Source organism: Coregonus lavaretus (assembly GCF_964263955.1).
Source record: "Coregonus lavaretus genome assembly, chromosome: 14".
In the NCBI taxonomy this organism is placed as follows: domain Eukaryota; kingdom Metazoa; phylum Chordata; class Actinopteri; order Salmoniformes; family Salmonidae; genus Coregonus; species Coregonus lavaretus.
Window position 1 is genome coordinate 36,458,894 of NC_140001.1, and position 13,685 is coordinate 36,472,578.

Below are 13,685 nucleotides of genomic sequence, written 5' to 3' on the forward strand. Positions count from 1 at the left end.
TTTTTTTCCCCCCACTAATTGGTCTTTTGACAAAATATATTTTTTAGAGCTGATCTGATTGGTCAAAAGACCATTTAGTTAAAAAATTAGAATCGGGCTGCCTGTACAGTATAAACGCAGCCTTAGATATCTAAAATGAAGCGCAGTTTGGCCTAGGGGCCTGCCAATTGTTTCATTATTATTATTATTATTATTATTATTATTATTATTATTATTATTATTATTAATGATTGACAAAATACAAGCATGCTTTTTGGGAGAACTTGATTCATGTAGTTACATTCAATATGACATAGATGCAAATAGAAAACATTGTAGGATTGAGTTAATGTCTTATTCCATGTACCCTACAAAAGGAGTATATACAAACCATTACAAATGTTGTTTTAGTTGGGGAAAACCCTCTGAGACTTCTGGGATTACGAGCCACACTCATCATTATCAAGGTGGGAAATGCTCTGTCTGTGTATGTCAGTTTGACATTATCTATGCAACAGTTGTCTGCATGACTTAGTCTCTCACACGCAGACACAGCCACAGTCACAGGACAGGAAGAGCAGGGTTAAACTGAAGTGTGAACCCCAAACATGTAGTCTACCCTTTTTAAACAACAAGACACCACCTAACAGTAAACTGTGAAAATACACTAACCCAGTCACCCTTGTCTGCTGATATAATTATGTGAGGATGGATTAGATCAAATTCAAGGATTTCTGTGACCTACTTAGGTCATATATCCATACCACATAATTGCAAAAGGGTTTTCTAATGATCAATTAGCCTTTTAAAATGATAAACTTGGATTGGCAAACACAATGTGCCATTGGAACACAGGACTGATGGTTGCTGATAATGGGCCTCTGTACGCCTATGTAGATATTCCATTAAAAATCAGCCGTTTCCAGTTACTAAAATCATTTACAACATTAACAATGTCTACACTGTATTTCTGATCAATTTTATGTTATTTTAATGGACAAAATAATTGCTTTTCTTTCGAAAACAAGGACATTTCTAAGTGACCCCAAACCTTTGAACGGTAGTGTGTATATATATACACTACCAGTCAAATGTTTGGACACACCTACTCATTCAAGGGTTTTTCTTTATTTTTACTATTTTTAACATTATAGAATAATAGTGAAGACATCAAAACTATGAAATAACACATATATGTTAAACAAATCAAAATATATTTTATATTTGAGATTCTTCAAATAGCCACCCTTTGCCTTGATGACAGCTTTGCACACTCTTGGCATTCTCTCAACCAGCTTCATGAGGTAGTCAACTGGAAGGCATTTCAATTAACAGGTGTGCCTTCTTAAAAGTCAATTTGTGGAATTTCTTTCCTTCTTAATGGGTTTGAGCCAATCAGTTGTGTTGTGACAAGGTAGGGGTGGTATACAGAAGATAGCCCTATTTGGTAAAAGATCAAGTCCATATTATGGCAAGAACAGCTCAAATAAGCAAAGAGAAACGACAGTCCATCATTACTTTAAGACATGAAGGTCAGTCATTACGGAACATTTCAAGAACTATGAAAGTTTCTTACATTTTACATTTTAGTAATTTAGCAGACGCTCTTATCCAGAGCGACTTACAGTTAGTGAGTGCATACATTTTCAAGTGCAGTCGCAAAAACCATCAAGCGCTATGATGAAACTGGCTCTCATGAGGACCGCCACAGGAAAGGAAGACCCAGAGTTACCTCTGCTGCAGAGGATAAGTTCATTAAAGTTACCAGCCTCAGAAATTGCAACCCAAATAAATGCTTCACAGAGTTCAAGTAACAGACACATCTCAACATACACTGTTCAGAGGGGACTATGTGAATCAGGCCTTCATGGTCGAATTGCTGCAAAGAAACCACTACTAAAGGACACCAATAAGAAGAAGAGACCTGCTTGGGCCAAGAAACATGAGCAATGGACATTAGACCGGTGGAAACTTGTCGTTTGGTCTGGAGTCCAAATTTGAGATTTTTGGTTCAACCGCCGTGTCTTTGTGAGACGCAGTGTGGGTGAACGGATGATCTCCACATGTGTATTTCCCACCGTAAAGCATGGAGGAGGAGGTGTTATGGTGTGGGGGTGCTTTGCTGGTGACACTGTCTGTGATTTTTTACACTCTTAACCAGCATGGCTACCACAGCATTCTGCAGCGATACGCCATCCCATCTGGTTTGGGCTTAGCGGGACTATCATTTGTTTTTCGACAGGACAATGACCCAACACACCTCCAGGCTGTGTAAGGGCTATTTTACCAAGAAGGAGAGTGATGGAGTGCTGCATCAGATGACCTGGCCTCCACAATCCCACGACCTCAATCCAATTGAGATGGTTTGTGATGAGTCGGACGGCAGAGTGAAGGAAAAGCAGCCAACAAGTGCTTAGTATATGTGGGAACTCCTTCAAGACTGTTGGAAAAGCATTCTAGGTGAAGCTGGTTAAGAGAATGCCAAGAGTGTGCAAAGCTGTTATCAAGGCAAAGGGTGGCTATTTGAAGAATCTCAAATCTCAAATATATTTTGATTTGTTTAACACTTTTCTGGTTACAACAGGATGCCATATGTGTTATTTCATAGTTTTGATGTCTTCACTATTATTCTACAATGTTAAAAATAGTAAAAAAATTAAGAAAAACCCTTGAATGAGTAGGTGTGTCCAAACTTTTGACTGGTAGTGTATGTATATATATAGGTCACAGATATCCTTGAATTTGATCTAATCCATCCTCACATAATTATATCAGCAGACAAGGGTGACTGGGTTAGTGTATTTTCACAGTTTACTGTCAGGTGGTTCACACTTCCCAGCAATCTGACGTGGGTATGCAATTCCTCTCTTTCTGAGCAAATTAGTCAGTTTAACCCTGCTCTTCCTGTCCTGTGACTGTAGCTGTGTCTGCGTGTGAGAGACTAAGTTATGCAGACAACTGTTGCATAGATAATGTCATACTGACATACACAGACAGAGCATTTCCCACCTTGATAATGATGAGTGTTGCTCGTAATCCCAAACGTCTCAGAGGGTTTTCCCCAACTACAACAACATTTGTATATACTCCTTTTGTAGGGTACATGGAATAAGACATTAACTCAATCCTATAGTGTTTTCTATTTGCATCTATGTCATATTGAATGTAACTACATGAATCAAGTTCTCCCAAAAAGCATGCTTGTATTTTGTGAATCATGAATAATAATAATAATATTATAATAATAATGAAACAATTGGCAGGCCCCTAGGCCAAACTGCGCTTCAGTTTAGATATCTAAGACTGCGTTTATACTGTACAGGCAGCCCAATTCTATTTTTTTCACTAAATGGTCTTTTGACTAATCAGATCAGCTCTGAAAAAGACATTTTGTCAAAAGACCGATTAGTGGAAAAAAAAGATCAGGATTGCGCTGCCTGTGTAAACGCAGCCTATAACATGGACAACTGTCGAGACTAGAGGAGATGGTTTAATTGGGACTTTGTAATAATTTCACTAAAGGGGTGTGACGAACACTGAGCTAATCGTCATTTGGAACTTTCTCTTTCGTGAGGAGAGTTGTGTCAAATAAATCTATTGCTGTCCAACCAAACTAAACTATTGAACTAAACCAGCTTCACCTGGAATGCTTTTCCAACAGTCTTGAAGGAGTTCCCACATATGCTGAACACTTGTTGGCTGCTTTTCCTTCACTCTGCGGTCCGACTCATCCCAAACCATCTCAATTGGGTTGAGGTCGGGGGATTGTGGATGCCAGGTCATCTGATGCAGCACTCCATCACTCTCCTCCTTGGTAAAATAGCCCTTACACAGCCTGGAGGTGTGTTGGGTCATTGTCCTGTTGAAAAACAAATGATAGTCCCACTAAGCCCAAACCAGATGGGATGGCGTATCGCTGCAGAATGCTGTGGTAGCCATGCTGGTTAAGTGTGCCTTGAATTCTAAATTAATCACAGACTGTGTCACCAGCAAAACACCCCCACACCATAACACCTCCTCCTCCATGCTTTATGGTGGGAAATACACATGCAGAGATCATCCGTTCCCCCACACCGCGTCTCACAAAGCCACGGCGGTTGGAACCAAAAATCTCAAATTTGGACTCCAGACCAACGGACACATTTCCACCGGTCTAATGTCCATTGCTCATGTTTCTTGGCCCAAGCAAGTATCTTCTTCTTATTGGTGGCCGGTAAGTAGTGGTTTCTTTGCAGCAATTCGACCATGAAGGCCTGATTCACACAGTCTCCTCCGAACAGTTGATGATGAGATGTGTCTGTTACTTGAACTCTGTGAAGCATTTATTTGGGCTGCAATTTCTGAGGCTGTAACGTTAATGAACTTATCCTCTGCAACAGAGGTAACTCTGGGTCTTCCATTTCTGTGGCGGTCCTCATGAGAGCCAGTTTCATCATAGCGCTTGATGGTTTTTGCGACTGCACTTAAAGAAACGTTCAAAGTTCTTGACATTTTCCGTATTGACTGACCTTCATGTTTTAAAGTAATGGTGGACTGTCATTTCTCTTTGCTTATTTGAGCTGTTCTTGCCATAATATGGACTTGGTCTTTTACCAAATAGGGCTATCTTCTGTATACCTCCCCTACCTTGTCACAACACAACTGATTGGCTCAAACGCATTAAGAAGGAAAGAAATTCCACAAATTAACTTTTAATTGAAATGCATTCCAGGTGACTACCTCATTAAGCTGGTTGAGAGTGCCAAGAGTTTGCAAAGCTGACATCAAGGCAAAGGGTGACTATTTGAAGAATCTCAAATATATAATGTGGTCCTCTGTAGCTCAATTGGTAGAGCATGGCGCTTGTAACGCCAGGATAGTGGGTTCGATCCCCGGGACCACCCATACGTAAAAATGTATGCACACATGACTGTAAGTGGCTTTGGATAAAAGCTTCTGCTAAATGGCATATTATTATTATTATTATAATATATTTTGATTTGTTAACACTTTTTTGGTTACTACATGAATCCATATGTGTTATTCCATAGTTTTGATGTCTTCACTATTATTGTACAATGTAAAAAATAGAAAAACCCTTGAATGAGTAGGTGTGTCCAAACTTTTGACTGGTAGTGTTTATATATCAAATACAAAAGATTAAAAAAAATACAGCTAGTATGGACAGTGCATCAAATGTTATGCCACATATGCAGTTGTCATACAGCATATTGTATGGGTCCAACACAGCCGCACATTGTATATAACTTTTTGGTTTTGCTGATATTTTTACCTGTTACCTTAGAAATTTGCACATGGGGTCAGCAAAACACTGTAACATGTGAAACATAAGATTGCTGATCATAAACCATTTCTTAAAATGAACATGTCATTCTATTCCTTTAATACAGGGGTGTCAAACTCATTCCATGGAGGGCCTACTGTTTGCTGGTTTTTGGTTTTTCCTTTTAATTAAGACCTAGACAACCAGGTGAGGGGAGTTTCTTGCTAATTTGTGAGCTTAATTAATCAATCAAGTACGAGGCGCGAAAACACTCGGACTTCCGTGGAATGATGCATCCATAGAGCAAGAAAGCCATTGTTCATATAGATCTAACAATCAAAAGACGTGTGGACCACTTATGAGTGCTGCTATGTTTGCTATAACTGATGCATTCTGTGCTTCTTGATAAGGATGCAGACTCAAGGGAGCGGCAATGCTCCCTGAGCGGCCCATATGAAGATAAGAGTGTGAACTTAGTATTGAAGGTGTCTACTTGGTTTCTTTGGTTTGGATTGGATTGTGCTGGGCCTAGTCTAATTTTGAAGTAAGCAAACAATTCACTCTGGAAATTACACTTTATGTACATGTACACTGAACAAAAATATAAACGCAACATGTAAAGTGTTGGTCCCATGTTTCATGAGCTGAAATAAAAGATCCCAGAAATGTTCCATACGCACAAAAAGCTTATTTCTGTCACGCCCTGACTCAGGGGACTCTTATATGTTGAGTCAGGGTGTGTAGATTCGTTATGGTGTTTATTCAATGGGTGTTATTCTAGTATGTGTAGTTCTATGTTGACCGGTGTGGGTCCCAATCAGAGGCAGCTGTCGCTCGTTGTCTCTGATTGGTGATCATACTTAGGCAGCCTATTGGCACTAGTGGGTTGTGGGATCTTGTTCCGGGTAAGGTATGTTGTGTGGTCTACCTTGGACGGCACGGTTTGTTTTGTCGTGTGTTTATTTAGTTGAATAAACATGTACGTATATTACGCTGCGCCTTGGTCTGTCCCGTCATTCAATGAACGCGACAATTTCGCACAAATTTGTTTACATCCCTGTTAGTGAGCATTTCTCCTTTGCCAAGATAATCCATCCACCTGACAGGTGTGGCATATCAAGAAGTTAATTAAACAGCACATGGCCACAAGTGGCCACAGGTGCACCTTGTGCTGGGGACAACAAAAGGCCACTCTAAAATTTGCAGTTTTGTAAAACAACAATGCCACAGATGTCTCAAGTTGAGGGCATGTGTAATTGGCATGCTGACTGCAGAAATGTCCACCAGAGCTGTTACCAGAGAATTTAATATTAATTTCTCTACCATAAGCCGCCTTCAACGTCGTCTTAGAATTTGGCAGTACGTCCAACCGGCCTCACAACCGCAGACCACATGCAACCACGCCATCCCAGGACCTCCACATCTGGCATCGTTGGAGACCAGCAACCTGGACAGCTAATGAAACTGTGGGTTTGCACAACCGATTGATTTCTGCACAAACTGTCAGAAACCGTCTCCAGGAAGCTCATCTGCGTGGTCGTTGTCCTCACCAGGGTCTTAACCTGACTGCAGTTCGGCGTCGTAATCGACTTCAGAGGGCAAATGTTCACCTTCGATGGCCACTGGCACGCTAGAGAAGTGTGCGCTTCACTGATGAATCCAGGTTTCAACTGTACCGGGCAGATGGCAGACAGCGTGTATGGCGTCGTGTAGGTGAGCGGTTTGCTGATGTCAGCGTTGTGATCAGAGTGCCCCATGGTGGCTGTGGGGTTATGGTATGGGCAGGCATAAGCTACAGACAACGAACACAATTGTATTTTATCAATGGCAATTTCAATGCACACAGATACCGTGATGAGATCCTGAGGACAATGTCGTGCTATTCATCCGCCGCCATCACCTCATGTTTTTGCATGATAATGTACACAATTCCTGGAAGCTGAAAATTCCACAGGCCACAATCAACAGCCTGATCAACTCTATCCAAATGAGATGTTACGCCAGACACTGACTGGTTTTCTGATCCACGCCCCTACTTTTTTTTTTACGGTATCTGTGACCAACGGATGCATATCTGTATTCCCAGTCATGTGAAATCCATAGATTAGGGCCTAATTTATTTATTTAAATTGACTGATTACCTTATATGAACTGTAACTCAGTAAAATCTTAGAAATTGGTGCATGTTGCGTTTATATTTTTGTTCAGTGTAGGAATGTTGAAATGGTCTTGAACTTTGTCCCTCTCCTCTCCTGCCAGTTTGGGACATTCAATAGAACTGAGTAGGACCTCATCTTCCTCAGGGACAGACTCCTATGTGCCCTCCACATGACTCATTAGTACTGTATGGCACTTCTGCAGTGCAGTCTCCTGTTGGCACAGTAACTTCCCGTTTGGCCAGGATTGCATGGTATGCAGGGAGTGGGCGGTCAGGGCACTTTTTTCTGAGCTGGTATTAAGATAATCAAAGTCAAATTGTATGAGCAGACACAGTATTCTTTAGAGTTACAGTACAGCGTGTTGACACGCCTACACTGCAAATGCACTTCCGCGTTGTCATGCTGCTGTGCTGTTTGTTGCGACTTGGCTACCTGCCAAACTTTTCGTTTTTACTTTTAATAACCGTTTAATCAAAACTCTGCATTTAACACATTTACCAATGTCTTCGTTTTTTCCTCGCTCGACTTTTTTCATTCAACTTTTTCACCCCAGACGCTTTAGTACCTGGATACCAACAACCGAGCCAGGCTACAAAGAGCTCAACTAATACAACGCTCTCTATAAAACTACTGAAGGAAAGTGGTTATTTCCAGCATATGAGTGTGACTCCAATTGTTGGCCAATACATGCTGTAACCCACGACTACAGACACCCGACACAGCTCTGAGAGGCTACACCAAACACTAACACGTAGCCGGGCCGGTGCATAGCGAGGAACAGCCGGTGAACTGCCACTGACAACCGACGAACTGCCACTGACAACCGACCCAGACATCACCCGCCTCCCTACGCTTCTCTCTCGCTCTTCACATTCAACGAGAGATAGACAACAACACAGGGCTGGTGGGGGCATCCGTGACCATGGAGGGGGCATATAAATCCCCGGCGGAGCCGGGAAATGTTTGTTCCCTTGGACTGTCGGCCTGCAGCAGTGAAAACTCATTTGAATCTGCTGAGGACTCGCGTGCTATTAAATGTCATCTGCGACATGTTCGTTGTTGTCACGAGGAAAGGTCGGATGGATACCTTCATTTGTGAAAAATGTATTGAACTTGATGCAGCTAAAGAAAGTATTATTACTATTCATGAAGAAATTACAAATTTGACCAAGTGCCTTGAAGTGAAATAAGGATTCTATGAGACTATTGGCATCCTTAAATGTTTCCTATCAAAACAACCTAGAGGATCATAATGGGACCTTCCTGGACTATGATCAATTTCTGCCACTACACCCCTCTACTAGCTTGAACCAGAAAATGGCTGCTCATTGTTCGACTCCAGGTGAGCGTAAATGGTTGTGTGTCGGAACCAGAAAGATGGAGAAGAATTGTTGTCGGCGCGCCTGCCTTCTTCCCCCGGATCCGGACTTAAGACTTTCTATTTCTCTTTGTGCCCCTGTACCATATTATGTTGCTGGAAAAACGTATGTGTGAATAAAGAGCTACTTGTATAACAGAACACAGAGGGTGTTCTTTAATGGAAGCCTCTCCAACAAAATCCAGGTAGAATCAGGAATTCCCCAGGCCCTTACATTTTTCAATCTTTACTAACGACATGCCACTGGCTTTAAGTAAAGCCAGTGTGTCTATGTATGCAGATGACTCAACACTCTACACTTCAGCTAACACAGCAACTGAAATGACAGCAACACTTAACAAAGAGATGCAGTTAGTTTCAGAATGGGTGGCAAGGAATAAATTAGTCCTAAATATTTAAACTAAAAACATTGTATTTGGGACAAATCATTCACTAAATCCTAAACCTCAACTAAATCTTGTAATGAATGTGGAAATTGAGCAAGTTGTGGAGACTAAACTGCTTGGAGTAACCCTGAATTGTAAACTGTCATGGTCAAACATATTGATACAACAGTAGCAAGGATGAGGAGAAGTCTGTGTATAATAAAGAGCTAATCTGCATTCTTAACAGCACTATCAACAAGGCAGGTCCTACAGGCCCTAGTTTTGTCGCACCTGGACTACTGCTCAGTCATGTGGTCAGGTGCCATAAAGAGGGACTTAGGAAAATTGCAATTGGCTCAGAACAGGACAGCACGGCACGGCTGGTCCTTGGATGTACACAGAGAGCTAACATTAATAATATGCATGTCAATCTCTCCTGGCTCAAAGTGGAGGAGAGATTGACTTCATCACTACTTGTATTTGTGAGAGGTATTGACATGTTGAATGCACCGAGCTGTCTGTTTGAACTACTGGCACACAGCTCGGACACCCATGCATACCCCACAAGACATGCCACCAGAGGTCTCTTCACAGTCCCCAAGTCCAGAACAGACTATTGGAGGCGCACATTACTACATAGAGCCATGACTACATGGAATAAAAATAAATACAAATAAAATACAAATAACTAGGACCAAGCTACTGTAGATTCATGAAGAGACTAGTGGAAGAAAACAACATGAGCCATATTGTATAAGCAAGGAGAAATCAAAAGCATGAAAAAGCATGCATGTCAGAGATATGTACTCAAACAGCATTACTGTGAAGTAGACCTAGTAAAGTGCATATCATGTAGTGTATGAAGTATACATTGTGTCAAAGGTGCACAGTAACCTACTCATACTAAATTTGAGACTTTTCAACTGTACATTTAATTTCCAAAAGGCTACATATACATTTGCAAATTCTACTGTACAGAACACATCCAAAATGTCCATAATTATATCGATACAATATACCACAAAGCTGCCCTGGCAATACCAAACATATGTGTTTAGCACTAGAAAAGCTCTGCAGCCTATTCAATTATATAATCTTAAATACTTTTTGAACTAATACTTTTTGAAATGTATTTTGGTATGTTTTTTTGTTGTTGTTTTTTTAGCCCCATCTTTACTTTACAACATTCACCATTTACAGTAGTTAAACAAGGCACAAGAATAATGACATGAAGCCAAAGGCCATGCGTGATGTAAAAAGGAGCATGGTAACCTCTAGCTCTGGTCCACAGGGTTAGTGTGGCATGATTACGCTGAGCCAGCTAATGCCCTGGACCAGAGCTAGGTAACATCCATCCGTGTTGTAAATCAGGGTGGATATATAGTTACCAGGGTTGCGTCCTAATTGGCACCCTTTTCACTATATACTGCACTACTTTTGACCAGGGCCCATAGGGCTCTAGTCAAAAGTAGTGCACTATTTAGAGAATAAGGTGCCATTTGGGATACAACCCAGCTCAGGGGACAGTAAATCAGGGGTCCAACAGTAAACTCTTCAGCCAGTGACACAGCAATACTCTAACACAAACCATAAGTATACAGAGTGTGTGTGTGTGTGTGTGTTTATTCATGGTTCAAAGCCCAGTGGCCCCACTTAACATTTACAAACTTAACTTCAACATTTAATAAATTGGATATGACTCAGCATTGCTGCAATAGGCTACATTAAATAAAATAGTTACAATTCTGTTTGGTTGTTATGATGTATTGTATTTCACAGACAAATGCTCTTAATGCAACATCAGCCACTGTTTAGCATTACAACAGCACACTTGCTTCCATTTTTTGTACCACTGTTGCTCACATTAGTACATGGAAGGAGAATTCAACAACTAACAATTAAGAAAACAATCATATTCAAAATGTAAAGCTCACTCACTAATCTGTTCTATAGTCAGCTGGACTGTATAACGATTAACATTCGATTGATCAGTAGAGGATAGCGAATGTGTACTATCTGAATAGCAATGTATGTTTCACGTACAATGTAACTTCAGCTCTAATGTAATCCTTTATGATGAGAGCAACAGAAACAGTACATAAATCTGGTCATGTAGCATAAACACTCTTCAGCTCAACACTGCATGTTTGTGTCCCAAATGGTACCCTATTACCTTTAAAGTGCACTATTCAAAAGTCGCGCACTATCGGGAATAGAGGTATCATTTGGGATGCATCCTGTTGTATATGAAATTGCATATAACAAACTATGTGCCAACAGTGTTTTAGGGACAGTAGTTCAGAGGAGACTGCAACAGGTGTACAATCAACAAGTCGAGCGTCTTTTGTAAAATGTAACAGCAATATTGGAGTGAGACACCTCTGAGAGACATTTTCAAAAAGTATTCAGATAATTTCAAATCCTTGTTATTATGATCATAATACTATACCAATGAAAGCTGTGAATAACTACAAAGAGACATGATCCAAGCCTGTAGATGAGAAATCATACTGAACACATAAAACATAAATATGCATCATAAGAATGACTTTGAAGTATACATCCCTCCTATGAATTTCATGGGGGAAAAAATCCATCCTATGAATTACTGTTGTATTCTTTTGTGTTTGTCTTTTCAAAAAATTTTCAATCCAGTGCCTATTATTCAGACCAGTAATTCATAATCCCCTGCTTTCCTATGACATTTAAGATGCGTCCCAAATGGCACCATATTCCCTACATAGTGCACTACTTTTGTTCAGAGCCCTATGGGCCCTCCTTACTAATACAGTACAACAGGATGCTAAACATGCCTGCTTAATGTATCAGAAAGGCTTCCATACTATAACACATTATATCCACATTGATGTCCTGTGTAGTTGTGAAGTGCTGTGCCTCTGTTGGGGGGCTTGTGTGTGGCGGGTAGATATGCAGCTCTTTGACAGGTGTCAATGGCTGAAAGTGGGTGATAAGATACAGTGATGCACATGGCACAGTGCCAGGAAATGATGTCTTACAACTCCTCCAGCTTTGTCCTTCTCCCCCAGGGTGGCCAAACCACAACTCGCGCACACAAACACACACACAAAATACCGTAGCCTGACAAAAATACATTTCCATCATTGTCAGGGGTTTTGCCATTACAGTAAAACGCATGTTATTAAACTCTGTACCTTTTATACCTTTTTCAGAGTGGTTTCTCCCATTTGATACATTATTTGGAATTGATAACCTAGTATTCAAATAGGAACAAATACCATACAGATGTCTTACGGTAAATGGGTGTGATATTGGTTTCTTCCCAAATAGCGCACCCTATTCCCTATTTAGTGCACTACTTTTCACCAGGGTCCATAGGGCTCTGGTCAGAAGTAGTGTACTACATAGGGAATAGGGTTCCATTTGGGCACTGAGGGCAGTTCCACTCGCTGAAGAGCATTGGTGGGTCTCAACAACAGAATAAGAAAACAAAGGCAACACAAACTCAAATGAAAGGCAGCCTGACTTAAGATGGATTAACTAAGAGGAAAAGAATGGAGGGAATAGAACACAGAAATCAAAACAGATTTACAGTACATCCTCAGAAAAGGGTGGATACAGTATACACACAGCAATGACAGATTTTTTTTTTTTTTTCAGTGGTCATTTTTGCCTGTCATGTTGTCTTGCTCTGTGAACAACAATCTCCATCTTATGGACATTTAAATCCACCACTAAGTTATCTGTGCATACGTGGATATGCATTACACTTGGGTTGTTGGGATCTTTGTAGAAGAAGAATTAGAATTCCTCTTATAAGTCAGCCAGTATACTCTGTGACTGAGTTAGCAGTCTCATGATTGGAGAGTTCACCCATTCCACACACTGGGTTGCCTGGGGTTCCTGTTCCTAAATGATGTACTAAGTCTGATTCAGGGTCCTCCTGGCTCTTTGCTGCAGTGCTTTTGGAGTGGATCTTGCCAATTTCCTCCAGAGCGCTTGCCAGAGAGTCAAGGTCACCAGTGTCTTGGTGTCGTGCCTCCCACAGGCTCAGTATGACCGCAGAGGGGCTCTGTTGCTTAACAAAATACGACAGGTTTCTGTAGGGAGAAAGGGGGGGAAACACTTTTGGTGGGCAAAGTGGTCACAGCACACGTAGCAAAGTGAACAACACTGTTGTTCATAGAAAAACATTGTTGTTTATAGATTCTTGTCTCCTATGAGATGCAACTCTGTGTTTTAGCACAGCACTGCTTCCAAATCTCAGCAGGGAGGGACTGACATGCAGTGCTAGAAAATGTGTATCTGAGAAATGACATACTAGACATGATCACGGATTTCTTGAAATATCAAAGTGAGTAAACTAGTCAACATTTGAAGGGGAAAAGTCCATGTCAAGTTAGGACTGAATATGTACTGTAGGCCTATGATAAACACACTCTAGGCTTATGGGTCGTTTGCGGGAACAGCTTGGAATGTGTGTATTACAGTAAGCCATTAGATCCAGTGGAGGGCAGTATTTCACTACAAAACAATGGTTTACCCCTCCCTGCCAAAAGCAT

General features: G+C 41.0%; 1 protein-coding gene across 1 annotated transcript in view; it reads right to left on the bottom strand.

Annotated features, from left to right (window-relative positions):
* Nucleotides 1-12,943: 12,943 nt before the first annotated feature.
* Nucleotides 12,944-13,685, bottom strand: part of unc5db (unc-5 netrin receptor Db) — a gene marked incomplete at both ends in the record, with an annotated part of 221,555 nt that continues 220,813 nt past the window's right edge. The window contains one exon of the mRNA XM_084177511.1: nt 12,944-13,223. Coding sequence (XP_084033637.1) covers nt 12,944-13,223 — 280 coding nt within the window. The remainder of the gene's footprint in view (nt 13,224-13,685) is intronic.